This window comes from Penicillium paradoxum, assembly GCF_028828445.1.
Source record: "Penicillium paradoxum strain IBT 22861 chromosome Unknown utg000006l_segment0_segment0, whole genome shotgun sequence".
Taxonomy (NCBI): Eukaryota; Fungi; Ascomycota; class Eurotiomycetes; order Eurotiales; family Aspergillaceae; genus Penicillium; species Penicillium paradoxum.
The window spans coordinates 545640-571049 of NW_026643184.1; the positions used below are offsets into that span (position 1 = coordinate 545640).

At 49.8% G+C, this 25410-nt stretch overlaps 9 protein-coding genes across 9 annotated transcripts, besides 3 other annotated features; 4 read left to right on the plus strand and 5 right to left on the minus strand.

The window, feature by feature from the left end:
- Window positions 1-574: 574 nt before the first annotated feature.
- N7457_006706 (TRAPPII-specific subunit TRS120) lies at window positions 575-5127 on the plus strand (the record flags this gene model as incomplete). Its single annotated transcript, XM_057177750.1, has 3 exons — window positions 575-740; window positions 807-1777; window positions 1846-5127. The coding sequence occupies 3 exons, from the start codon at window positions 575-577 to the stop codon at window positions 5125-5127; spliced, it is 4419 nt and encodes a 1472-aa protein (XP_057029494.1).
- Window positions 5128-5876: 749 nt separating this feature from the next.
- N7457_006707 (CoA-acylating methylmalonate-semialdehyde dehydrogenase) lies at window positions 5877-7493 on the plus strand (the record flags this gene model as incomplete). Its single annotated transcript, XM_057177751.1, is given in 3 exon segments — window positions 5877-6513; window positions 6525-7021; window positions 7086-7493. The coding sequence occupies 3 exon segments, from the start codon at window positions 5877-5879 to the stop codon at window positions 7491-7493; spliced, it is 1542 nt and encodes a 513-aa protein (XP_057029495.1).
- A 2080-nt stretch (window positions 7494-9573) lies between these two features.
- On the minus strand, window positions 9574-10398 carry N7457_006708 (uncharacterized protein; the record flags this gene model as incomplete). Its single annotated transcript, XM_057177752.1, has 1 exon — window positions 9574-10398. One exon carries the CDS (start codon window positions 10396-10398, stop codon window positions 9574-9576), a length of 825 nt encoding a protein of 274 aa, XP_057029496.1.
- A 431-nt stretch (window positions 10399-10829) lies between these two features.
- Window positions 10830-10977: a sequence feature (Protein overlapping with rRNA (N7457_006709, KAJ5778989.1) was converted to a misc_feature.).
- Window positions 10978-11287: 310 nt separating this feature from the next.
- Window positions 11288-11389: a sequence feature (Protein overlapping with rRNA (N7457_006709, KAJ5778989.1) was converted to a misc_feature.).
- Window positions 11390-11454: 65 nt separating this feature from the next.
- Window positions 11455-11555: a sequence feature (Protein overlapping with rRNA (N7457_006709, KAJ5778989.1) was converted to a misc_feature.).
- Window positions 11556-12485: 930 nt separating this feature from the next.
- Window positions 12486-13310, plus strand: N7457_006710 (ankyrin repeat domain-containing protein; the record flags this gene model as incomplete). The annotated part of the gene is made up of 1 exon (XM_057177754.1): window positions 12486-13310. One exon carries the CDS (start codon window positions 12486-12488, stop codon window positions 13308-13310), a length of 825 nt encoding a protein of 274 aa, XP_057029498.1.
- Window positions 13311-14181: 871 nt separating this feature from the next.
- Window positions 14182-15071, minus strand: N7457_006711 (uncharacterized protein; the record flags this gene model as incomplete). Its single annotated transcript, XM_057177755.1, has 3 exons — window positions 14182-14332; window positions 14399-14476; window positions 14542-15071. 3 exons carry the CDS (start codon window positions 15069-15071, stop codon window positions 14182-14184), a joined length of 759 nt encoding a protein of 252 aa, XP_057029499.1.
- Window positions 15072-16360: 1289 nt separating this feature from the next.
- On the minus strand, window positions 16361-17168 carry N7457_006712 (uncharacterized protein; the record flags this gene model as incomplete). Its single annotated transcript, XM_057177756.1, has 2 exons — window positions 16361-16743; window positions 16799-17168. 2 exons carry the CDS (start codon window positions 17166-17168, stop codon window positions 16361-16363), a joined length of 753 nt encoding a protein of 250 aa, XP_057029500.1.
- Window positions 17169-17706: 538 nt separating this feature from the next.
- On the minus strand, window positions 17707-18940 carry N7457_006713 (CAAX prenyl protease RCE1; the record flags this gene model as incomplete). Its single annotated transcript, XM_057177757.1, has 4 exons — window positions 17707-18240; window positions 18318-18698; window positions 18796-18836; window positions 18886-18940. 4 exons carry the CDS (start codon window positions 18938-18940, stop codon window positions 17707-17709), a joined length of 1011 nt encoding a protein of 336 aa, XP_057029501.1.
- Window positions 18941-20259: 1319 nt separating this feature from the next.
- Window positions 20260-22521, plus strand: N7457_006714 (putative serine-rich protein; the record flags this gene model as incomplete). Its single annotated transcript, XM_057177758.1, has 1 exon — window positions 20260-22521. One exon carries the CDS (start codon window positions 20260-20262, stop codon window positions 22519-22521), a length of 2262 nt encoding a protein of 753 aa, XP_057029502.1.
- A 1014-nt stretch (window positions 22522-23535) lies between these two features.
- N7457_006715 (lysophospholipid acyltransferase) lies at window positions 23536-25383 on the minus strand (the record flags this gene model as incomplete). The annotated part of the gene is made up of 4 exons (XM_057177759.1): window positions 23536-24020; window positions 24084-25202; window positions 25264-25308; window positions 25362-25383. 4 exons carry the CDS (start codon window positions 25381-25383, stop codon window positions 23536-23538), a joined length of 1671 nt encoding a protein of 556 aa, XP_057029503.1.
- Window positions 25384-25410: the final 27 nt, after the last annotated feature.

The following is a 25410-nucleotide window of genomic DNA, read 5'->3' on the forward strand; positions in this document are numbered from 1 at the left end:
CACCGTTTGGATGGATCGTGAAAGGTGAGATAAACGCTGGGAATAGAAACAGACACAACGCTGAGTAGACTCTAGATATAAAAAAGATAAATAAACGAAACAGCAAAAACAAGCCCAAAATATTAGGGGAGAGGAGAGCAAGTAGTCGGAGAGTGCGGAGTTCAAACTGGGCTTATCTTATCGGGTGTATAATTGCCAATCTTCACCGTCTTTACCCACTCAAGTACTGGTACCTTATCAGCCACATAATTCACCTGAGGGTTGAAGTACTCCATGTACATATCCTTACGGGGAACCACGTCATCCACTAATGCACCGCCTTACCTAAGCAAGATCATCGTGGAGCCGTTTGTTGTTCGGAGTTACTCGACTCAGGAGTGCGGAACGGAACTGGCAATTAGCTAGGAGATCTTCTTTGCAAGTCTTCTTTGCAGGTCATTTCAGTGCGCTGAATTTCTTGGATTCTTGCTCCGTGGCTTACAGTCCTCTCTACCGCATGACGCCCGAAAGCTTGCCAGTGTGGATGCGGGCTCAATATCGTCAATCGCCTGCTTAATCGTTCTCAACCGACAGGATGGGTGTTGACCCTCTGTCCCCAATTGCGCCCGTGCGCCTCAGGGCCCTTCTTCTCCCCATTGGAAGAATCAAGCGCTCGCGCTTTTTGAGCTTCGCTGCGCGACTACAAGCGGAAAATGTGGTTCGACTAGGGGATATAAGCCCCGATGCGCGGCCAAACAGAAGTATGTCCTACACCTGGTTTCAACCTCTAGTGTTTATTCTTGGTTAACTAACTTGTGTGCCTCTAGATATGTTCTCGCCGCTAGCATTTCCTACTGGCTTGATTCTTTACGATCTATCCTTCTCGGTCCCCCCAACCTCGCACCTCGAATTATTCCCTTTTGAGATCTATAGAGAGCCGTTGGTGATCATTGCAATCGCAGATGGTAACGAAATGCCTGAAAGTACCGGCGAAAACCAGAAGCATCCAACCCCGGAGGGTCTCAATCAACTATTGGAGGAGCTCAATGGGGTGAAGGAAAGGAACCCCCGCGCTTTGGTGAACCAACTCGTGGTATTTGACCACCCAGGGCTAGACAAGATCACAAATGGACCTGACAATGTTCTATGGGTGCCTCCGCCGCAAGCTTCCAAAGCGACTACGATGAAAACAGTTTTATGTGATATCACGGCGGTTTTGCTTTCTGAATTGGATGGGTTTGCAAAAACCATTCAAAGCATTCCATCAATCGAATCACCCAAGGCCTCATCTTGGGGCCCGCACCGCAATCCTGAATTGCGGCCACGGCCAGTGGATCGGCTTCTAAATCGCATGACTCTCCCCGCTCAGCTACCATCGAGTCCAAACGGTACTCAGGATGGCACTCCATTGACCTCTAATGCCAGCTCTCCGGCTCCTAGTGATCATGAGACTCCTACGACTTTTGATGAGATTACCCGGGCAATCCACCTGTCCAGTCGTACAAACTCAGGCAGCAAAGCACCTTCAATAGCATCCTCCAAAGAACATAGCCGTGACCGAATGTCTGTAAGCGGCATGAGTGCTACAGATAGAACCAAAAATCGGATCAAAGGTCGTGCCGGCGTGGTCATTGGGACTCTTTTCCTGCAGGCAGGAAGGTGGCCCGATGCCCTTAAGGAGTTAACCGAAGCGGCGAACAATGCCCGAGCTAGCAGTGACTACATATGGCATGCTAAAGCTCTTGAGACAATTCTTCTTTGCCTGCTGATGTTTGGATGGGCAGGCATGGACTTCCAGGTATGTTATGGCCAAAAGACACCATCAAACCTCCTTGTGATTGCAACAGATGCTTACATGCTCACTAGATTCCATCAGTCCTGTACCCTGCGGTGGACAAATCTTCCAAACCTTCCCGGGACTCAATGACCCCTAGTAGCGCCGGCAATAGGGTGATCTCTCTGCACAATCTAGCCAATCTCTTGCCTGATCTCTCAAACAACATTTTGAATCTGTATACCCGCGCCGCCAATATCACAGATGAACCTCTTCCTCAGTTAGTGTTCTCGGAGACAGTCATTCGACTAGCAAGATTGATGGTGTCAGCTCGCGTCCGTGACGGTGCTTTGGATGACAATGCTTTGAAACACATCGTTATGAATGAAACCCTGATTCCACTGATGCAACCGGAACTTCCTCGGGGCACTGTTTTGCTCCGAAAGTCCGAAATCGCCAACTTCCTATACCGGGCACTGCCACTTTCTCCTGGTGCAGACCTACCAGCAACTGATGCTGTTCCCATCATTGTTGGCGTTGTGGCCGTTCTTAATATCCTTGACCTACCCAGAAAGAAGGCATTCATTCTGCGTGAGCTTCTCACTGTTATGGTACCAAGTCTAGTCCAGGCACGCAAGATTGGCGCTGCAGAGGTGGGTATCCATCCCGCTGCTGGCCTGGCGTCTCTCAGCGACACTGCATTCGATGTTAATGCTTTAGACACGGGTTCCGGAAACATGGAGTCTAGTGTGCGGCTTCTTCTTGCGACAATTGGAGAAATTTATGGTGTCCAACCATCATCTTTCTATGAATGGGAGAAGAGACAAAGCCAGTCATCTGCCGTGAGTGGACTTGAGCAGAACACTGAATATGACTCGGTTGTGAGTATTGCCGAGCGGGCATTCCGACATGTAGTTCTGGATCGTTACGGTGATTTGAACTTGAAAATCGACGTTTTGAAAGCGTGCATCAATTGCTGCGAAGCCCTTCCAGACTTCAACGGGGTTTTACGTTTCACGGTTGAGCTTTTGCAAACCATTCGAGGAGATATGATGCTTGGTGCGGCATACAGGTCCCCACCATATCTACCACAAGATGAACAAATACGTCTGTTGAACAACATTAAGCGCACTGTGGGTGCAGGAACTAGACTAGGTGTCTCTGATATGGTCGCAGAGTACTGGGACGACTTCCTAGTGCGTGATGTCCAGTTATTGTCACTGCCGGACCCTAAAAAGCCTGTTCGGCGGTCTAAAACAGAATTGGATGCGGTAACCACGAGCTCCGACAAGTTGAAAAAGGATCCATTCCTATACAATCCATTTGCCAAGCCTAACAGCAAGGCACTGGAAATGCTCGCTGTGGCCGATGAACCTGCGTCTTTCCAAGTAACTCTTCAGAACCCTTACGAGTTTGAGATTGAGATCGAACACCTGCGCCTAGAGAGCAGTGGCGTGTCATTTGATGCAGTGGCAGAGAACATCGTCATCGCTCCCCTCTCAATTCAAGGTGTCATCGTACTCGGAGTTGCCCATGGAGAGGGCAGCCTTCAAATCACAGGATGTATTGTGAAAGTCCGACACTGTCGAATGCGCAGATTCCCCATCTTCAAAACATTTTGGAAGCCGGAACCCGAGGTCAAGTTCAAACGAACAGGCCTAGGGGCAAAGAAGCCTCTTACCGAGCGCCCTGTCTCCTGGAGCTCGACGACCTCAAAAGACGGCAAAGTGGATGCCAAAAAGGGCCCTGAGACCTCAACTTGCGAGGTTAAAGTCATCGCCAAACAACCGTCCCTTGTGATTGAGTCCATGTCTCTATCACAGTCGGCGATGATGGTCCTTGAAGGTGAGGTCAAAACTTTTAACATTACACTCCAAAATGCCTCTCCATGTCCCGTGGACTTCGTCCTATTCACTTTCCAAGACTCCACTACCAAGCAACTACAATCTGCACTCAGCAACAAAGATCTATTAGCCGTCGAAATCTACGAGCTGGAGCTCAAATTAGCTACCAAGCCCGCTCTGCGGTGGCGCCGAGACGGGCACGATCCCAGCGATTGTTCGATTGGAGCCGGCCAAAAGGCAAACTTTACTCTTGATATTATCGGGAAGCCCGGCTTGCAGGACACAACTGTGCAGATCGACTACTCCTGCGTTGGCGCTGCCCCAGGTGAATTACCCGATATCTTCTATACTCGACAACTATTTGTGCCATTGACGGTCACCGTGAATGCGAGCGTGGAGGTCGCTCGCTGTGAAATTCTTCCATTCAGCGGCGACTTTGCTTGGAAAAACCATATTGAACCATCCGTCGAGTCGCTACAAAAGCCAGATGCGTTGCTCTCCGCTACTGAGAACGATCCATTCTCGCAGGTCCTCGCCCGTCTCGGCAACGGGGCTTATGGGCCCGACCATTGTGTCGTGCTGCTCGACTTGCGCAACGCATGGCCAAGTCCTCTATCGGTATGGCTCCATGTTAGCGAACAGTCAATGGCAGGCCCCTCGTCACAGACGCCAACCAAGGATGACTCTGAGGGCAAGTACTCTGTTGATGGAGAGCTCCAACCCGGTCAGGTCTGTCGTTTTGTCCTGGTTTTGCCCCGCGTCTACTTAGACAACCCCCATGCCTCTATACCCGTCATCAACACTGGCACTCGGAGACAATTCGTCGTCAGCGCCAACAAACTGTCCTTTGAAGCCGAGGCAGCCTCGCGCGAAGCTTTCTGGTTCCGGGAGGAGCTTCTCAAGAGAGTTCTTGGAGGTTGGAAGGAAACCGCCACAGGCCGTGAGGGATCCATTGACCTTCGAAATATCCGACTGAACAACCGTATGGTTGAAGCCATGCGTCTTGAGGATATCGAAATGACATATTCTCTCACCTCGCCATCATCTCCATCCGAGACCTCCCCGGCAGTAGAACAGACTGGCCGCTCACGCTTCCGCGTCAAGACAGACGACCTCCTTACTTTACATGTCACTGTCCACAACCGTTCCTCCCGCCCCATTCATCCCCTTCTCCGACTCCAACCCAGCCTTCGGCATCAACCAAACAATGTCGCCCTTGATTTAACCCGTCGCCTTGTCTGGACGGGAATGCTACAACAAGCGCTGCCCATCCTACCAAGTGGCGAATCCAAAACCGCCTCCATCGGCGTCACGGTTCTTTGTCGTGGCGAATACGAGTTTGGCGCAAGTGTAGAGGAAGCTCGCCTGCTGCGTCCATCTTTTCCCGATGATAGTGCATCCTCTGATAAGTCTGATCCTCGCCGCTACAACGATGACGGTATCATGGATACGTTTGGCACTGATGTGGTGCGGCGACGACGAATTTGGCATGCGAAAGAGTTGTGTGTTATTCATGCCACCGACTCATGATCTTGATTTTTGACTCTTCCCGTCTAGTCCACTTGTCTCTTGTGATCTGTGGATAGGCTTGATATAGATCTTGTATAGCGTCTTCCAACTTAATTCGATGATGACCATGTAGCATACCCCCCACACCCACCTCTTGTACAAATCTCTTTGCATGATACAAGGATAGGTATATGCACTTTCATGAATACAATGTCTTTTTCGATTTTGATCAAGGGGAGCTAGCGAGAGAACCTGTGAAAAGGCACGAAGGAACGATCACGAGAAACACCTCAGCTTTGATTGGGCTGGGGACTCCATTGGGTCTATACTCCCTAGTACTTTACATCGTGTTTCTCAATCATTCGCAGCCTTTCGAATACACCGTAGAAGAGGCCATGGCCGTCTATTGGAAAATGGGCTATATCGGCCACCGGCTTTCCCCCGTCCTGGCACCAAGTCCAGATAACATGATACGACATCGGACACACATATCTTGCCAAGACCCGAGAGATAACTCCCTGGACACATAGGTAACGAGTCATTGAGGGTTTACTAAGATCGCAGATAAGCACCTGTATCCCACGCTCCATGGCCTTGGAACTTCGTGAGCAGCGGTCTCTACGTAGTAAGTATATCACGAGAACTGCGGGGTCACGAGGACGTAACATGACTATCGTGGACCAGTTGCTTCTGCTTCCCCGCACTTGGTTTAAATAGCCCCTCGCCATAGGGTCTCTTGGAGCATCCTCATTTTCCATTCTACTTGCATCATGGCTTCCCAGACGACCCTCCTCACCCTGAACTATAAAGGCGGCCATGACAAGGCCGATACCGTCTATGATGCCCAAAACTTCATCGATAACGAGCTAGTTGGCTCCAAAACTACCAAATGGATTGAAGTCCACGATCCCGCAACAAACAACGTCGTGTCTCGAGTCCCTGAATCGACGCTCGACGAGTGCAAGGCCGCAGTGATCGCAGCTCAGAATGCATTCCCCGCCTGGCGAGACACTAGCATCATGAAGCGACAGGAAATGATCTTCAAGTTGACCAACTTGGTCCGCGAAAACATGAACAACCTAGCAGTTTCAATTGTCACAGAACAGGGCAAGACTCTGGCCGATGCCAAGGGTGACGTTCTGCGCGGATTGCAGGTCTGCGAAACTGCTTGCGGAATCACCACGCAGCTTCCTGGCGAGGTGCTCGAGGTAGCCAAGGATATGGAGACTCGCTCCTACCGTCTACCTCTCGGAGTCGTCGCGGCCATTTGCCCATTCAACTTCCCTGCCATGATCCCTCTGTGGAGTCTCCCCATCGCGATTGTGACTGGTAACTGTATGATCTTGAAGCCGACCGAGCGCGCACCCGGAGCTACTATGATCATCGCCGAACTTTGCAAGAAAGCCGGTTTCCCCCAGGTGTTGTGAACGTGATTCACGGATCAAAGCCCGCCGTTGACTTTATCCTGGATGCACCGGAGATCAAGGCCATCTCCTTCGTTGGTTCAAACAAGGTTGGCGAATACATCTACGACCGTGGTACTGCAAATGGAAAGCGTGTCCAGGCAAACCTGGGAGCCAAGAACCACGCAGCCCTTCTCCCAGATAGTAATAAGAAGCACGCGTTGAGTGCCATCGCCGGCGCCGCGTTCGGAGCAGCAGGTCAGCGTTGCATGGCACTTAGCGTCTTGGTTACCGTTGGTAAAGCTCATGAATGGGTCCCCGAGTTGATTGAAAATGCCAAGGGATACCAGGCAGGAAGCGGTTTCAATGCGCGCTCTGACCTTGGTCCATTGATTACACCCCAGAGTCGGGATCGTTGCATAGATCTTATCACGAGCGCTGAAAAGGAGGGTGCTACCATCGCCTTGGATGGCCGTGAATATAAGCCAGAGGGTTTCCCCAATGGAAATTGGGTATGGGTCTCCTTTGTGTGATGGGGATTACCATCATCATTCGTGCTAACATATGGATTCTTAGGTCGGCCCAACCATCATCACCGGTGTTACACCCGCGATGAAATGCTATAAAGAAGAAATCTTCGGTCCTGTCCTGCTTTGCATTGAGACCGATACGATCAACGGTGCGATTGATCTGATCAACAGCAACGAATGGGGTAACGGCGCAGTCATCTTTACCCAGTCCGGATCCAGCGCGACGCATTTCCAGAAGCGAGTCGAGTCCGGCCAAGTTGGAATTAACGTCCCTATCCCCGTTCCCCTTCCCATGTTCTCTTTCACCGGTAACAAGCGTAGTGTTGCCGGAACGGGTCTGCTCAACTTCTACGGCAAGGACGGTCTCCGTTTCTACACGCAGTGGAAGACTGTGACGTCGCTTTGGAGAACTGAAGATGCAACTGATCTTCAAAAGCCAACCGCAATGGTTTGAGCTGGTTATAGACAAATTGCATCTGGTGGATCTTGAAAATCATCGTGGGATTAGTTTAGAAGATCTTTCATGGGCGCTAGCATATCTGCATTTTCATATCATTGCATGACTCTAGATTGATTTCCGACACTCGGAAATAATTTCTCCCGTCTAAACTTGCCATTAACCCTATCCGACTATTGAAGAATAAGTTTCCATAACTGGTAGATGTGACATTCACTCGATTCCAGACCCGCACTTGACCACATCGAGGGCTTATTCACCAGCAGGGCATTCCAATAATGTTTGGCAGTGGACAGACAATCATTTTGACGACGGAGCAACCAACCTTCAAATTTCCGAGCTTGATACAACAAGTAATGATATATCTCAGATTTTGATTCATCCATGCACACATCCATGCCACATGTCCGTCTTGATAATTGACAATCCGCTTAAGAGACAGGGCCTGAAAGTGCAACCCCCATTCTGATCCAGTGGTCACACCGCACTCGAGAATAGAACATCTCATTTGCAGGTGCTCCGGTGCTTCGGACGTTATCCATACGGCGTAAGGTCCTGCCTGCAACGAGTCTAGCATTCTCGCAGCACGCACAAAATGAACTCAAACGCCGTCCTCTCTCGGCAGACTCTCTCATTTACAGCCTTGTCGTATTCCAACTGTGGACAATCGTTCGGGGTGAGCAAACAGCGTCTGTTGCCTGAGTCCGGGGGGTATACACTCGTTTTGGCATGTTCCAGCGGACATGTAGAGAGCAGGATGAGCTGGGAAGGGGAGGAAGCAAGGGCCAGTATATGTGACAGTTTTCGACGGCGATGTATCTCGAAGCACCCCTAGTCCTGTGATAATATCTAGGTTGCATCGCCTATCTTGAAAATATATGGAGATATGAGATGCTTCGCCGCGAGTAGAATAGCACTTTCCCCGTATGCTATACAGAAAGCTCCAGTTTGATTGGATGACCTTCGATTGACGATATCCCTTGCCTTTTCGGGGGATTTGCCACTCTTTCCAGAATCAGCATGTTCGCAGTGAAAAGGACTCGGCGCCTGGTACAACCCACTAGGAGATTCATCGAGCATAGTCGATTGGCAGGAAATACTCTTCCCTGACGACGTTCGAACATAGAGCAGGGAGTCTCAATAGACAAGTCGCCCAAAAATATATATCTCCAACCAAATGGGTCTGAACGGTGTGGCAGCGTAACTTTACCATTCTTGTTTCTCGTCTCCTGGTTGTTTCACTTTTCTAGTCTATGTCTGCCCTTTTTGGCGAAAGATGAGAACAGAATCCGAAGACTACAGTCGAGTAAAAGCGCACCCTTGGAATCCCATCTCCAGCAATAGACCTAAATAATACACTTTTGGGCAGCCGTTTACAACAGCCCGGCCGGGCTAGCTCAATCGGTAGAGCGTAAGACTCTTAATCTTAAGGCTGCGGGTTCGACCCCCGCGTTCGGCTATTCCTAAAAACAAACCTCAAGATTTCTTTTTTTGTCTCTTTTTCTTTTTTTATGTCTTTTTTGTGCATTGGGCATTCGGAGCTTAACGCCTTGACCCACTTAGGGCTTGGCTGCAGGGTCCTGCAGAGCCAATATAGGCTACAGAACAACGTGCTGAACGACTATTCTCAGCCGTCGCTATTATGTACTTTGTCACTATTGAAGGCTATGTATACTTCAAGCTAGACCGGCCGATGAGGATATGACATTTCTACGGTCGTATCGCCCGAATAGCTCTATATGTGGTATTTCGAGGAGACCCCCGGCTTTCTGAGAGTGAATGTTAATACGAGTAGGTATTTTGGGTAGTACCTAGGAATGGGTTCGAACGACCTAGGATCTGGTAGATATACAATATAGAGATTTATGTGCGTCGAAATAGTTTGAATTCCAACCTTCTCGACAGTACTCCATACACTCAGCACTATACTCCGTAGACAGGGTGAGAATCCAGACATCAAGCACGGCCACCGCACCAGTGGACTCCACGCGAATTATGTTGTATATTGGTGCTATCACTACAGTACAAACTTGGCTGTCGTATGCTATGCCCAATGAATAAAATACATATTCAGTCACTAGAGGTTATACAAAGCTGCAACTAACTCCTCTGCACGTCTGCCATAGACCCGATAAGCCTCGCTCAACAAGGGGAGGGGAACGGTGGAGTTCTTCTGCCGCAGGAACTCCAGAGCTCCTGGCGTCTCAATCCAGCAGAAACGTTGGGATTTCTGTGTGATCCAGATGGCCGCCTCGAGTGGACTCCCGCATTCCGCTGGAGCACCGCCATGCGACCGGTTAACGACCGTCTGAATCGCCTCGAGTGGTCGATCGACCAAAGTTCGCCACCAAAAGAAGTTCGTCTGGTTAATCTTCATGTACAGGGCGTCGACTTGGGTATCTAGTCTTGCGATTTCGGCGGACAGATCGGGATTGCTCATGATCCGGCGATTGGCCCGGATGGACGAGCTTCGAGGAATCTTTGCCAGGATCTCGTCCAGTACCTCCTGGGGCACCTTCGGTCCCGCGGCTTGTCGTGCTTGGTGGAGATCCTTGAGATCGAGCAGAATTTTGATTTTCAACAAAGTCAAGCAGAGCAGGAAGGTGATGGTGTCTGTTCCATCCATAAACCTGGCCTCTATACCTAGATAGAAATCAACATCCTCCAGGATATCGGGATTCTGAATGAGTGTGGGTGCCATCTGTCCCGGGGGGTGGTTTTCGGATTCCTCCCAAAGGTACCAGGACTTGATGAATCCATAGACCTCGTCATCCTCGTCAAGTCGAATCCAGAGAGCTGAAACCAACCCACCGGAGAGGTAATTATCGGGATAGTAGAGCATCGTCAGCTTGGACAGGGCGAGCGCTGCTCTCACTGCTTTTTCCGTGTAAACACGCTCCATGCATTCCTGCAGGTTAAAAATTGCGACAAAGTAATTTTTTCTCTCAGCTGCAATCGGCTCTGCCGTAAAGAGGCGGCGCACATCGGGAAGCGAGGGATCCTGAGGGTGAGGTCCCAACTGAACATTGATGGCTGCTACTGCTGCTTGGGTCTGTTTCACGAAATTACAGAGCGCCTTGTGTTCTTTTCGATGTTCGATCTGGTGATCTCTGCCACAGTAAGATAACACCCCACAGGCAGTGCAGGTTTTCAGGTCCTCTTTCTGATCGCAGATCGCACATCCCCAAGGCAAGGCCGTCCGTGGTTCCACGGGGGTTGGCGCAGAAACGCCGGCTGTTCGACTGCGAGCGGAGGTAGCATCTTATTTATGGAAGAGGTGTGAAGTTTCGGGTGAAATGATGGTAATAGGCTACCCGTCTTCACAAGCTTTTCTCAATTGCACCTTATATTTCTTCCTCTTGCAACTACAATCACATACGACCATAGGGTGTGGAAAACAGGGCTTCCCGTCCGCTCAGCCGTACTTAAGCCACACGCCGGTGAGTTAGTAGTTGGGTGGGTGACCACCAGCGAATCCTCACTGTTGTATGTTTTTTGTTTTTGCTTTTATGTTCTATTCTTTGCTATGGGAGCGAGGCTGAGTATTTTGAAAATAGGTGTTGTAGGTGCTAACAGCGGTATGTTTTAAAAGAACCTTGGAAGGCGTTGAAGATCGGTACTTGTAGAACCCCGTAATTTATATAGCTACCAGGTAGGTAGGGCTTAGCTGAAATTTTAGTGCCGTGGCATAATTTACAGGTAAGCTCACCCTAATCTGCACTCTGTAACCCCTTCTATACACTCATAGTACTCATAATATGATTTCAGCTAGTGTAGCCCCTAATACATACGACCATAGGGTGTGGAAAATAGGGCTTCCCGTCCGCTCAGCCGTACTCAAGCCACACGCCGGTGAGTTAGTAGTTGGGTGGGTGACCACCAGCGAATCCTCACTGTTGTATGTTTTTGTTTTGCTGCTTTTTTTGATTCGTTAGGAAATCCCCTCTTGCCGCCCTACTCTTCAGTCCATTCAGCCCATTCACAGGAATACCCTGAATACCACCATTCTACACCTGAATATCCTGCACGTCCCTGAACGCGCTGATGTGATCCTTTGGCCTAGGTTTGCCGATGGAGCGGAAAACCTGAGCTATAATGCTGTATAGCTAGCCGGATCTGTGGGCGCTTAACAATTTTAGGTGATAATCTAACAGGGACTGGTATGCTCTTATATCACAAACTGTCTTATAGATATGTAGCTTTGGGTGCCATTCGACGATCTAACCAGTCTATACTACGATGTTAGTGGGCCTAATATTAAACTATAAACGGACTTAGGAAATGATTAGGGATCGCGGACTAGGGTTGAGAGCTTTGTGCTTGTTTAGAGTTAGGTAACTCCTCCTTCCTCGCCGTGCTATAAGAAGCTCTTTCTCCTAGATACTTTCCTTCCCTTCTTCTCTCTCGCAGACGAACACAGGGGTTTCCAGTCTCTCTCTCTCTCTTCGTAGCGTAGAGTCTGGTCCTGTCTCTCAGCAGGTATGGCTAAGAGAGCTCCCAATGATATTTAACAGGGAAATTGATCAATTCTGACTTCCCGGCTCAGAGGGAAGCGCGATGCTTCATATCTTGTGGCAATCGTTCTTGTAGGTTGATAACATAGATCGAAGAGCGAATCCTCAGGCACAATATCTCGTGTGAAAACACTAGATGTACACTAAAACGGCTTGTCATTTTGGCGCTTCGAGACCTTCCGATATTTGTCTCCAACCCTTTCGGTTAGGCCTAGTGTTGGCTGAGAGCTAATGCAAGCGACCAGTCCTGAAAACAGCACACCTCTTAGCGAAATTGCTATCATTCAAATAGGGCAAGGAGGACAGACAAAAGGTATGATTGATTCGACGGTGCAGGGGGAACTACCTACGGAGTACCACCTAGTTAAGATGTGCTACCGAACTACTCCGTACTGGGATTTGTTTCTTTTAGCCTGAACATCTCCCTTCCTAGACGCCTCTCTTGGATCGGAAATAGAAAAATTCCAAATACACAATGGCTAATACAATACACGAAAGAATCATTTCCCTCGTTAAAGACGGCAATCTCACCGACTTGATTCCGGCTATTGAGACGGCGATACAACAGCACCACCTTCCTTCCACCGCCATCCTCCAGGCCGCAATTCAAACGATGCAGCTAGAAGTGCTCGAATATCTTCTTCCTCGATTGTTCCCACATGATGAAACCGGCCGGAAGACACCACTAGCAAATCTGGACCGTATAGTCATCCTCGATTCGCTTAGTCCTGAACGAGTCCCGGCCTTTAAGCTACTCTTCCGGCATGATCCGTCGCTATGCACTATGTATCTAGGCCATATGGGTCCTCCTCTTGCCTGGGCCGTTCTAGGAAACAATTTCCCCCTGGTTAGTTTCCTCCTCGCCAACGGCGCGGATCCTACACAGTGCCAGATCAATCATCGGCCGGCAGTAGCTGTGGTGGCGGCGATCGGATCCTGTGATATGATGGAACTACTAGTGGATCACGGAGCAGCTTTGAAAGGTACAGGTGTACTATTCGCGGCTGTGCGCAATCACCGTACTGATATGATAGCTCTCTTGGTGGAGAAGAGGAAGCTGGTCGATATTAATGCTGTTCAGCCGGTGGGGCAGGAGAGGGGTCTCTCTCCGGGGCCTGTCCTTCATTTGGCTATTCGACGGAGAGATGAGAGGATGACCAGGCTGTTGCAGCAGAGATTTCACGCAGATCCCATGGCCAAGGACTCGGATGGGAAGACCGCGGTCGACTGGGCCATGGAGATTAAGGATGAGGGAATTTTAGATATCTGTCTAGGCGGAAGAGAGAAAAGTAAAGACTGAGTGGGCACGTTGATAGTTGTACTTGTCTCTGTTCCTGTATCAGCCTTTTAGGAATCCCCCTGTATACGGCTGTTTCTATAATAGTGTAATGGCCATGATTTCCTGAAACTCTTCGCGGTCTTCCTCACAGTCTCCTTGCCTACATCTTACTCCATCTACTTCAATCGAAACCAGCCTATCATAAGGTCATCACTGTCCTTTCTATTGCTTTTATTATTCTACTTTGCGGCCTGGACCTCCACCAGCCAAGCCGCTGCTATCCCAGGGCAGGCTCTAAGCAGCCCTCTCGGGCTTGCCCAGCGAACTTCATCCTTGCAGACTCGGAATACGTCTTATCTATTTTATCATCAGTCACTCTGGGCATATGCTGGTAATAAATCCGTATCTACTTCCTGTAAAGCCCATCTTCGACACGCTCGAACAGTGATATTCAGCGTATAGCCACTTATATGGCCTAGATTGACCAAGGCCTTACCGAAGGCATCCGCTCCTGATGTAAAAACTATAGCAGCTCTCTGCCTATAGCCCTTGCTGGAATCAAATTTATAGATCTTTTCCTCTTCCGCTTTGACAGAACCGTAGGGCCATTCATGTGGGTAGAAATTGAGGGTGGAAGGGAAAAACTAAAGTAGAAAAGACACATACATAGTTAGAGTCATCCATATCTGCCGTTTATACCATAAATTGTCGTACAGTCAGATTTCTGTCAGCTAGTTATGCATGTTCATTGATCTTACCATACCTTGCTTTACACTCTGAATACTATCATATTTCGACACCTTATAAGTCTAGATGGTCACAAATTCAGGATTTGAATTTATTGGATTGTCTCCAGAGCAGCAAAGCCCCATAAGCAAAGAAAATAGGCCATCTAAAACTCCCAATTAGAAGTATCAGGGTTGTTAGCCCATTCAGACCAGTTGACCTTTTTGGGTGGCTTAGCTAGGTCGAACCAGTAGGACTTTGCCTCACTCCAGAGTGTTGGCTTAACCTCAATCCACTGACGGAAGCCGACCATAAAACTATAGGCTATAAATTAGTAAATCCCTTTGGAGCAAGCACAGTGCAACTGCTAAGGACGGTCGTACAGATTACCGGAGGCGGAATCCCAAACTAAATGCGAGGGACCAGAGAACAAAGGGCGAAAGCCAATAGTTTCAGTCTCACTAAAAGGGGTCGATGTTAGTACACATATATTATAGGTAACCTAGAATAGAGGCGTTAACTCAACCGGATTGTCTTGTTCTTAAAAGCTTCCCGAATATTGTGGCGTTGACCATCACTCATATTCCAGAAGACCCTTGCGCCAAGACTATCCCCTAGCTGAACACCAGGCACTTGCTCCCACGCAAACGAGACCAGGAAGCCAGCAGGTACAAGAGCAGAGCTCTCTTGTTCCTCTTCCCTATATCCTAGGAGGCGGGGGGTGACCTTCGACTGTTTATCGGTAAGAGTCTTGTATGCTACGAGCTCGGGCGGAGTCCACGCCCTAGCTTGCTTAGCGCGGGTAGCATAATCGTCAACCTCTGTGCCAAGGTGGGGCAGTTGCTTATAGATCCTAACGAACGCGATTCTGCTAGGATCTCCGTGTTTCTTGCACTGGTACTTAACGGAGGCATAAGAGACAGCGGAGTGGTCGGGATCCTTTCGGTGCTCGTGTTCATTAACGCGCTTGAGGACAATCCAGGTAGAGGGCGTAGGGGCATCGAAGACAATACTACGGGGTTCGGGGCCCAGGAACCAGGAATGCTGCGAAGTCATTTCGATTGATAAAATTGAAGGAGCAGGGTACGGAAACAAAATGATGGCATGGCGAAGAGGGAGAAACTTGATAGCTAAGTGATGCAAGAGAATGATGAACTTTATTTTGGGCATGTGGTATTCCTACTCGTCTGGTTTTGCTTTGTTCCATTGTTTCTTTATTCCTATAGGTCTATTTATTTCTTTTATTCCTTTATCCTCTATCGCTATTGGTCTTCTTCGTTGTTTATTTCCTTCTTTGCTCCCGTTCACCATATCGTCGCAAATAGTCCATCGTCTACTATGCTTACTGACCGAATGGCCTGCATCGAAAGTACTAAGAGCTTGCCTGACACTATACAGAGACACGACAGCACTGGTGAGAGCAGTATCCACTCCAGTCGATCCGAATAGCAGCTGTGCGAGGCACAAATATCTTATAGAAGGTATACATCACACCTATGCGTTCTTAATAATGCCACCCATAAAAATAATTACAAATATCAATAGGTACATACCGCAATTTAAGGTTACGGACATACTAGCCAAATCAGGTGCGGGGCGATAACTCACGAATAGGCTACCGAGAGCTGACCACTTCACTACATACATGTAGTTAGTAGGCCTTGACAAGTTCCACAGCACTGGTGCTGCAGAGATAGTCCGGTCGTAGCACTAGATCCTCGGTCCTGTGCTGTAGTGCTGCGGCGGGAGTGCTATAGCATTACATTTAGTGTAAATATCGGTCACCTCGTGATATACATGAGTTAAATAGGAAAACTTTATAATCCTAGCTAGTTATATTACTTATAGTATGATGCTCGGCTTCTTCGCTTATCACGTACCGAGTAATTACTAAAGGTTTTCGCTAGACAATAGGTACTATATACACCTCTGGTAATAAAGTCATCAATTTGGCCATTGTCATATAATCAGGTCAGATCTTGCTAGTCTGGCGACCAGACATATTTAGTATAGCTACATTGGCTTTATGTTACTTTGCAAATCCTTGTTTCGATCGTCGGGCACAGATGATGTGCGGACAATATGATTCACATTGAGAAAAACATATAAAGCAAACATAAACCCCAGAACTAGGTATTAACAGTCCAAACACCTCGCAACCCAGGGCCAGGGCGAGGGTTTATGAGTGAGCACAGGGCCAAGTGCATCATCCCCTGACGGAGAGTAACATCCGTGAGCACTAAAACGGAAAGGGAAAGGTCTTGAGTGCCAGGCATTATCCGGTATATATGTGGTTGATAATCCACACCACAATCTCCGTCCTTCCTCAACAGGTCACTGCATAATCAATTGGTGGTCGGTAGCTCATGACGATCTGTAATTGAGTGGCTTCCGGTACTCGATAACTCCACCCGGGGGCGTCCATCACCTAGCTCTTTCGGTTGATTGGCGTCTTTTTCAAGCGGATATGCAGGCAATGCTGGATGAGGCGTCTGAGGCTCAAATTTCTGCTGTGACTGCTGGCGTTTCCGGCGCCGAATTAGGAAAAATATAGCTGTACCAAGTATGGCTGCGCCAACGACACCGCCGACAACACCACCGGCTATAGCTCCAGTATTTGTTGATGATGAGCTGTCCGAAGATGATGTGGGTATACTGGAGGATAAAGAGGTACTGGAAGATCTAGAGGTACTGGCGGATATGGATGTCAAAGTCGTGAGAGGAGTACCTAAGCAAATCTCCATGAGTTATCGCAACAGTATAAAACTAATATGACCACGCACCGATAGAACTGGCTTTCAATGCATTATATGATTCGTTGCGCGGAGTACCGGGATCAAGACAACCAACCGAAACAGTGTCTTGAACATCAAACCCGGGATGTTTGGGTTCGCAACAGAAATAGCCGGTCGAATTGTAAAGATCCCACGTTGTGTCGGCGCAAGTTGGGGCGTCCGCGAGAACAGATGAGCAGTTCAGAGAATTAGGACAGCAGATGAAATTCCTGATCTTGTCGGCTTGTGAATCAAGACATTGAGCGCCTTCGGGACAGCAGGCATGAAATGTTCCCCACGTACGACCGCATGCTGATTCTCCCGTGCTGCAGGAGTTGTTTCGGCGGATAGGGTACCCCTGGATGTCATCTGAGGACATCGTGATCGTCAGAAGAGAATGAAACGCGTGAGCTGAGCGCGGTTGGCTCGTCAGGAGCGGGTTAAGGAATCAAGGTACATTTTGGCCCCCGGTTTATGGGCGACAGACTAAGCGCTTAGTGAAACTACCTAAACAGGTAGTCATTACCCATGTGGGCACAGATCAGCGTATGTATGAGTAAGCGGCAGAAGATAGGTGCAAGTGAACACATTCACGAAGTCTGATGTATAATTGACCCGTAGTTTGGTGCAATACACCTATAGGGCACTTTCCTACAAAAGTCGGAAGGTCGTAACGTGTTTGAGCTCTGTGTAGAGACACTGACTAAATATGTTCACTGTAACCGAGGAATATATCTTTCTCGAGGCTTCTCTGTTGACTCGCCGAACAGGGAATCGTACTCCATAAGGCCCTGGTCCACGCACACGATATCAACACAGTGCCAACAGGAATAAACCAGAAAAGAAAACGCTCAAGTAAAGCAAGCCAAAAGGGGACCATCAAGCCCAGACTCATAGACTCATGGTACATGCAGTATTTAAGCCGAATTCTCCGAAAAGGAAACCAGAGCATTATAAGACTCAGTCAAAGGCCACAAACCTTGAGCAAAACCAAGTGCCCCAGCCACAAGAAGCAGATAATAAGCAACAGTCCATCCAATATGCAATCTACCACGACCAAACCTGACACCACCAGCAGAGTCCTCTTTGCTCCGAGTCATCGGGGGACTAATGAACTCACCAGTCTCAACCCGGCCCCAGAGACGAGGCAGTCCGCACCAATTGCAGAAACTGTGGATGACAACCACAGAAAGTAAGGAGCCCGTGCGTAGGTAGACGAAAGTTGCATACCAACCGAAGACGGTCGTGTAGCCGAATTGGAAAAGTGACCGCAACAAAGCCATCAAACCTGGCGTGTCTGGGTGCGTCAGACGGAACTCATAGAAGTGGTGAATGTGCGCGATGCCGAAGTACAACGGCGCAATGAACACGGTCCGCCCGGGCGAGGTGTTCGATAGCAGATGCAGCGGCACAATCGCTGAGCGGAACATCACCTCCTCGGTAAAGGGGCCCTTGAAGATATTAGACTGGCTGTTTTTGGAAAAGGGAAAGAGCAGGGTGGAAACAAAAAGGAAAAGAAAGTGCTTACGGCCACATAATTTCGCCAGCCAATCCAACCGCCGAGACTTTCAGATAGCTTACTACGACGGAACCAGAACTTCCACTCGCCCTCGACGATGCCGCGCTCAAAGAGCGGCCCCGTGAATAGGATCGCCGTTAGGAGCAGACTGCGGATGGTCTCCAGCAGGCCAACAGGCCACCAGCCGAGGAGCCTGATACCTGCACCGAGAGAGGAATTCCCCTCTCCAACGATGAGCCAGAGGACAACCACAGAGCTCGCGATACAAGAGCCTGTCACGGCGCGGATACGCGCGCGAATGACGGATGGGGCATCGCGGCTGAGACTGGGGGATGGGCGGGTAGTTGGGGAGAGATAAAATGGCACCACGTAGAGTAGTGTTAGTAGGATCTGGATAGTAAGTCAGATTCGAAGTACCAGGGGAGATTGTTTCTTCTTTTCTTTTCTTGTTTTCTGGAGTATCTCTAGGGAATGAGGCTCTACATACAGACAAAAAGAAGACCGTCTGGTCAGACAGCGCAGGTTCATCTGGGGGTTGGTTAGCTGACACTCTTTTACCGTTGTTTCCCCCACATACCCTGTTGCTTCGAGTACAGACTCTTGAGACGAGCCATTAGCCCAACTGGTGCCATGATCTGCTTTGCAGAGGTGGGCGTTTGATGCTTTATTTATGGAAAAAGGCCTTCTTTGAGGTTCCAGATGCCCAGTCAGGTTCTTTGTTACCGATACCATACGCGGGGAGGGCATGGTGATTGGCTGGCGGCAATACAATACAGTATGGTACGGCGCGCACCACGGATGGGCATCGTTGACCATTGTTGTCTTCTCCGCTCTCTTCTCTTCTTCTCTGCTTCTCTCCTCGGTCTTCGGTCCTCTTTCGATGTTTTCACTTGACTCAGGTCATTGGATTGGTGTTCACTTTGAGAGAACTACCGGGTTCGAATGGACTTCGGACCTTGAGAAACAGTCGAAAACCTGATTCGAACCGGTGGACCGTGCCGATCCAGAATGTGATCTCTCATCCCCTGCCGACATTGTCATTTCAGTGAGTCAATGCGAGGGGACCGTGGATGGAAATCCTCCGATGCGCACGAATTGGACCAACGGCGTACAACATGCTGCAGGAACCATTTATTGGCAGCATCTCATTAGTGTTCTGCCAGGGCCCCGTCAGACATACAGGCGCTACGAGGAACTAACTTTAGTCGACAACGCACACTGGGCTCCACTGCACACAGGTGTGGGAGAAAGCCCCGTTTTAAATCGTGGAATCATGGCCAGGAGCCCCATTTGAGTATGGAATTGATTGGACTGGTACGGAGTATGCATGCAGGTGTAGATTAGACCGTGGAGGACGTTGACCATGGAGCTCGACACACGTAGCAAAATCGAAAGAAAAGAACAAAAGAACCCCGGTCACCACGCGCAGAAACGCCTGGCGCCTTTGAACCAATCGTTTGGAGCCGAGGGCCAAAAGTCCCATGCAGGCTGCATCTCAACCCCCTGGAGTCTGGATTCGGTGATAGTCGCCGAACATCTTACCGTTGGGGGCAACCGAATTCCTTCCCCCTTCCCTCACTGTCTCATATTCTGCGCGCTCTTGTTCATTTGTTTGGCGTTTGAAACGCTTTAATGCTTGTCTTTTCTCTCTTTTGATCGCTTTGGATGTTTTGAAACTAACTAATCCCCCGACGACAGCCTGATCGTCCACCCACACTCTTTTTTAGATGAACGTCAGCCTATAGAATCACCCTGAATCGAGATCTCAACTCCGACAGGGTACCACATTCCTTACCCCCAAATCGTCATTTCGATTCTGAAAAGCCAAAACAATCGTCAATCTTTCAATCCGATCTTGCTTTTTGCCCCACGTTCCGCGTTTTGACAACCGCGCCTTTTGCCTTGATTCAATTTCTTCCTTTTTAGATGCCCTAAGTGTGTCTCTCAGACAATGTCCGCTCCCGCTCGGTCAACATCGCCGCATGCCCGGAGGGCATTGCACGAGCGTACCCCGTCTCACACAAATGAAAGATCACCGACCCGCTCATTGCGCATGGTCCCCGACGAAGAGGTGGATATGTATAATGCGACACCATTTCCGACCAAACCCGAGCAGATTCTACTACCGCTTCCCGGTAAAGGACAGCAGGAGTATATCTCAGACATCGGCTTCAGCTATTCAGATCCCCATTTGGGACCCTCTACGTCAACGTATTCTCCATCGGCTTTCAGCCAGGTTTCCCTGAACAGCCCGAGAGATCACTCAATTGGCGAGAGTTGGGGTGTATCCTCTACCGGTGAGACCGGCAATTCACCCCCGCAGATGTGGGATGATGACCCATCCTCTAGCAAGTCATCATTGCCAGATATCGCTTCGGGAAAGGCCCCAAACTATGGATTCGAAAGTTCAGAACCCGAGTTCTCAGATGACGAGATGATGGTTTTGCCCACGGCCACACCAACAATCAAAGCAGTGCTGTCTGACCCGCCCACATCAGTAAAGTCATCCGACGATTCTGACTCGGCAGCTGGATACTCCAGCCCCAGTCTGGAACAAATGGAGAGTCCCTCAAGTCCCAATTTTGTTTTGCTGAATAACTCGAGCATAAGTTTCCCTCGTCCGGGGACAGCATCCTCAGAGTCTGACCCGCGAACGAACTCGCTGTCTTCGTATAATTCACGAGGCACCGTTGTGAGACACGCCGGTGCTGCACCCTGGTTCCACAACGCCTTCCAACCAGCCTCATCAGATCGATCGAGCTACCAGAGCCTGTCTTTTCACTCTAGTCCGCCTGCGCAATCTGTCGCATCGTTTCGCTCATCATCGAGAGTCCCATCAGGCAACTACTCCCGATCTGCGACGTCTTCCTCGCGCAGCCTTCGCTCTGCATCTGACTTGCAGGCAGCCATTGACAGCGGAGTGCCTGTCCAATACCCGCGTATTCGCGCGCCATCGTCTTCCAGCTCCCGCGCAGGCACGTCGGTTTCATCAGAGCGTGACTTTACCCCGGGTTCCGCTTCTGGTCGTTGCAATCCTCATCTCGCATCTGGCCATTGGGCTTCACCATCGAGCTCCGAAGCTGATACTTCAGCCTCAGAGCGCGGGTTCACTTCTGGACCCGCCTCTGGACGTACCAACCCTCACCTGGCATCTGGTCGCTGGAACCCGCACTTGTCAACAGTCTCATCCATCTGGTCCGCTGATGAATTAGCCAATCTCTCTGCTCAAGCAGAGACAGATTCAGACCGCGAAATGGCAGAGCCAACACCGCCCCCACCAGCGGCGTTGCAGACTGAAACGACCAGATCTTCCGTCTGGCTCGTTGACTCCTCCAATGACAGTGAAGATGAGCGCCTGGACAGTCTCACCAAGCTTCCCAGCCGCCCAGTGTTCGCCCAGAGCCTTTCTTCCGGCTCAAAGCGCAGCAACAGCTCCCGGAGTCTACAACGCCCAGGCACCGGATCCAGCACCATCCTCAGCATCCTGCCTACCTGGGCCAAGGTCTACTATCTGCGCGAGCCAATGGGCCTAAGTTCAACCCTCTCCATGATCGATGCCAGCCGTCCATCATCTGCTCGCCCTGGAACAGCCAACTCAAGCGTCTTCAACCTCGTCCCGGGCCCCCTTAACGTCCCCCGACCTCGCTCCCCCGACCGTCCTCCATCCCCCGAGCACCCTGTGCCAGCCTCACGCTCACGCGCCCCCCAACGCCGTCTGGAAAGTGACCCGCGCGATCCACGCGCACACTGGGTTCCATCACCACAACCCGAAGACGGCGAGTTCACAGGGAGCCACCTGCACCGACTACGTCACAGCTGGTCACCACACCTCGTCCATGACCGACGAGTCGTGCAGCACTCAAGCAGTCGGTGGCGGGCGCCATCGCTGGACTCGCGCAATGAGCCAATGTTCGGACGCCGGAACATCCAAGTATACTCCTTCTGCTTTGGGTTCATCTGTCCCCTGGCGTGGTGCATTGCAGGTTTCCTTCCGCTACCACCAAAGCCAAAACCCGCGCCGGAGATGTTGGAGTACGAGTCTGACTCGGATGTCGAGATGGCGTTAGAGGCTCAGTGTATGAGCCTCCAGCAGCGGCGGCACGAGAATGCGCGCTGGTGGAGGAATCTTAATCGGTGGATGATCTCACTTGGGGTCGTGATTGTTGTTATCATTATTGTGCTTGCTGTTATTGGGACAACAACTGGTTTCTAAGCCTGGATTTTTTTGCGTGGCGTCTGGAAACTGCTACGCATATGACTTGCGATCTTTCATTTTGACGCCCTTACGACTCGCATAACTTTGGACATTTTGTTCTCATTTTTCTTTTTCCTATCTTTTTCCTTTTTTCAAACTATCCTTGAAGGTTCCTCTTTTTTGGGGGCTTATTCCCCCAGCCCAGTCGACTGGGCTTCCTTTCTTTTCTCTTCTTGCCGCCAATCGACTTACTGGTCCTACAGGCATCTCCTTTCTGTGATCTCGATGCTGCTCTTTGGACCATCGACTTCCCAAGCTCCCCCTTTTTCTTCTTCTCTTCACCTGCACAATTCTTCCTGAATGACTCTACGATTTCGACGCACATAATATCCCTTTCTGTGTTTTTCTTTTTACATTTTCCTCGTTTACATCGAATTCAACGTCACCGGTCATTCTGGTGGCTTGTGTTTGCTGGGATTGCGTTCTATGCATGGCGGTTTACAGGCTTTGTTTGCATTCTTGCTATACGACGCCGTGTAATGGATATATGTTTGTCCTTTGATTGTGATTTTTGCATTGTATTTTGATCCTCGTGAAGCTGGCTATCCCATCACTTGCTTTCCTCCTGGTGTGCGATGTTCACTTCTCTCCAGCATACTTATATGTTGTATCATACGTTTTATCCACTCAATTTACTTGTCTTGACATACTCAACATCTTACTTGGTCTTTTCACTGTGTTCCTAGTAAATACAGTCAATTCATAGGTAGCTTATTGCTCCTGCTAAGCAACCTATCCAACATAACTCAATACATGCCCGCGCAAACCCCGACGAGACCGAACTCGCCCGAGTCTCTGCCCTCAATTAACTGAAAACTAGCAAAACAACTCTAATTATTGGTTTTTTTCCCAAATACATTTCACACAATGACACGGCTGGTCCAAAACAGCTTTTCCAATCTGACTCCTTTTACCCCTTCTATCGAATCCACACTCGGCAGGTCAATACCTACATTAACAATCAAACGAGCATTACAACTTCCGCCCGATCTTCTGCTCAATGGCAGCCTTCAAATCATCTCCAGTGGGCATCCTCGCTATACTTCCCCGACGACGACGTATTTCAATCTCAGCCTTGATCTCAGTAACGATCTCGTCGAAGTCGCGCTCGATATCGTTCGGTAGGCCAAGGTCAGGTGGGTGCACGGTCTCAGTGCTGGCAGTGCGACTGACCTGGGGTCTGCTGCGGCGCTTGAGCTGGGAGATGAGGTAGGACTTAAGTGGAGAGAAAGAGGCAAAGGCGAGAAGTGAGACAGCGCAGTTGATGATACCGTAGAAGTATACGCGGGACCAGACGGTGTAGGCTTTTTCAAAGTTGAGGATGATGAAAGGAGCGACAGCGAAAGAGAGGGTCAGCTGCGTTGCGAGCCAGCTGAGGATGTCATAGTAACGCTTGCTGGGGAGAGGCTTGGTGCCGTCAGGCGTGAGGAAAAAGGGACGCACGTAGCGACGGAAGTCTATTAGATGGATCAGTTATGCGCGAAAGAAACGATAAAAATCAAATTCCTGGTGATGCTTACTCTTCGCCACAGTCTGGATGAAAGAGCCCAGGACAAATGTCATGTAGTATCCTGGGTAGAATCCGTGCCATAGGGCACTGGTAGCGAAGGTAGCCATGCTGGCGCGGAAACCCGGCTTCTTGCCCTTAGGCGTAACACGAAGGTAGACGTAGTTGCGCAGCCAGTGGTTAGTGTTCTTGTTCCAGTTGCCCAGGTAGGCGTGTGAGTTCTGGGCGGTCTCCATCGCCCAGGGATCGACGTTCTCTAATCTGTTCCAGAAGACCTTGCCTGTCTTGGGATCAAAGCTGTTGTATCCCATCCCCGAAAGAATACAGGCACCCTCGGTCAAAGCCCACACGCCGTAGTACTTGGTGCGAGCGGTGAAACCAAGCATGTGCACAGTGAAAATCCGTCGTAGGATGGAATATTCCAGGAATTCATCCGAAAGTGCAAAGTCGACCGAAAAGTACGAGCTCAGTTGAATGAAGGCAAAGATCCAGATCAGCCCGGCGGCTGCCTTCTTTGCAGCAGGTGTTCCGCTACGAGGGATCTTGCGCTTCTTGCGGGTGGGTGGTACCTTGGACGGGTCAGTACCAGGCGGGACCTCGAAAAGCGTAGTGTCGATCCAACGGCGGTAGTCAACATATTCGAATGAGGGTCCAGCAAAGAGCGAGGGGAAGAACATGACATAGCCCAGGTAATCGACAATGCCCGGGAATTTCGTAATGGCAGAGTACTTCTGGGCGTCCGACAACTGGTCCTTGGGCCGACGGCCGTCGTGAATATTCCAGCAGAATGAGCTTAGTTTCATAACGAGAACCATCTGGGCGCCAGTAATATCAACGGTCGAGTTATCGTTCGCCATCTGACGTTCGATGTGATTAAGCGACATGTGGCTCATGAGGAAAAGGAATCCGATCCACGGCATCAGTGATCCATCTACATAGTAGGCGATTGCATAAGTGCCCGCAGCACTATACAGCAGTGTGCGTAGACCATCCCAGAGGTCGAACAGTCCGACAATATAGAACAGAGACACGCCGACGATAAAGACATTCTTTTTCCAGGGTTGGCCATCGGGGATACGCTTGAGGAGGGCGGCCAGAGGGTAGGAGAGGAGGAACGAGCCGATCAGCTTGACTGGAGCTGGGGATTAGAAACTGCTAACAATGCCGGAGCTTAAGGAGAATGAAGATCGTACGCTCATCAGTTGATGCGCCAGTGAGCCGAGCTGGCACCTCGAAAACTGCGGGGAGAAGTTAGTCGGAGAAACCGAGGAGCATTCCAGAGTGAACATACTCTGGTCTACATAGGGCAACATTGTTGGCCTGATATAGAAAACCAAACA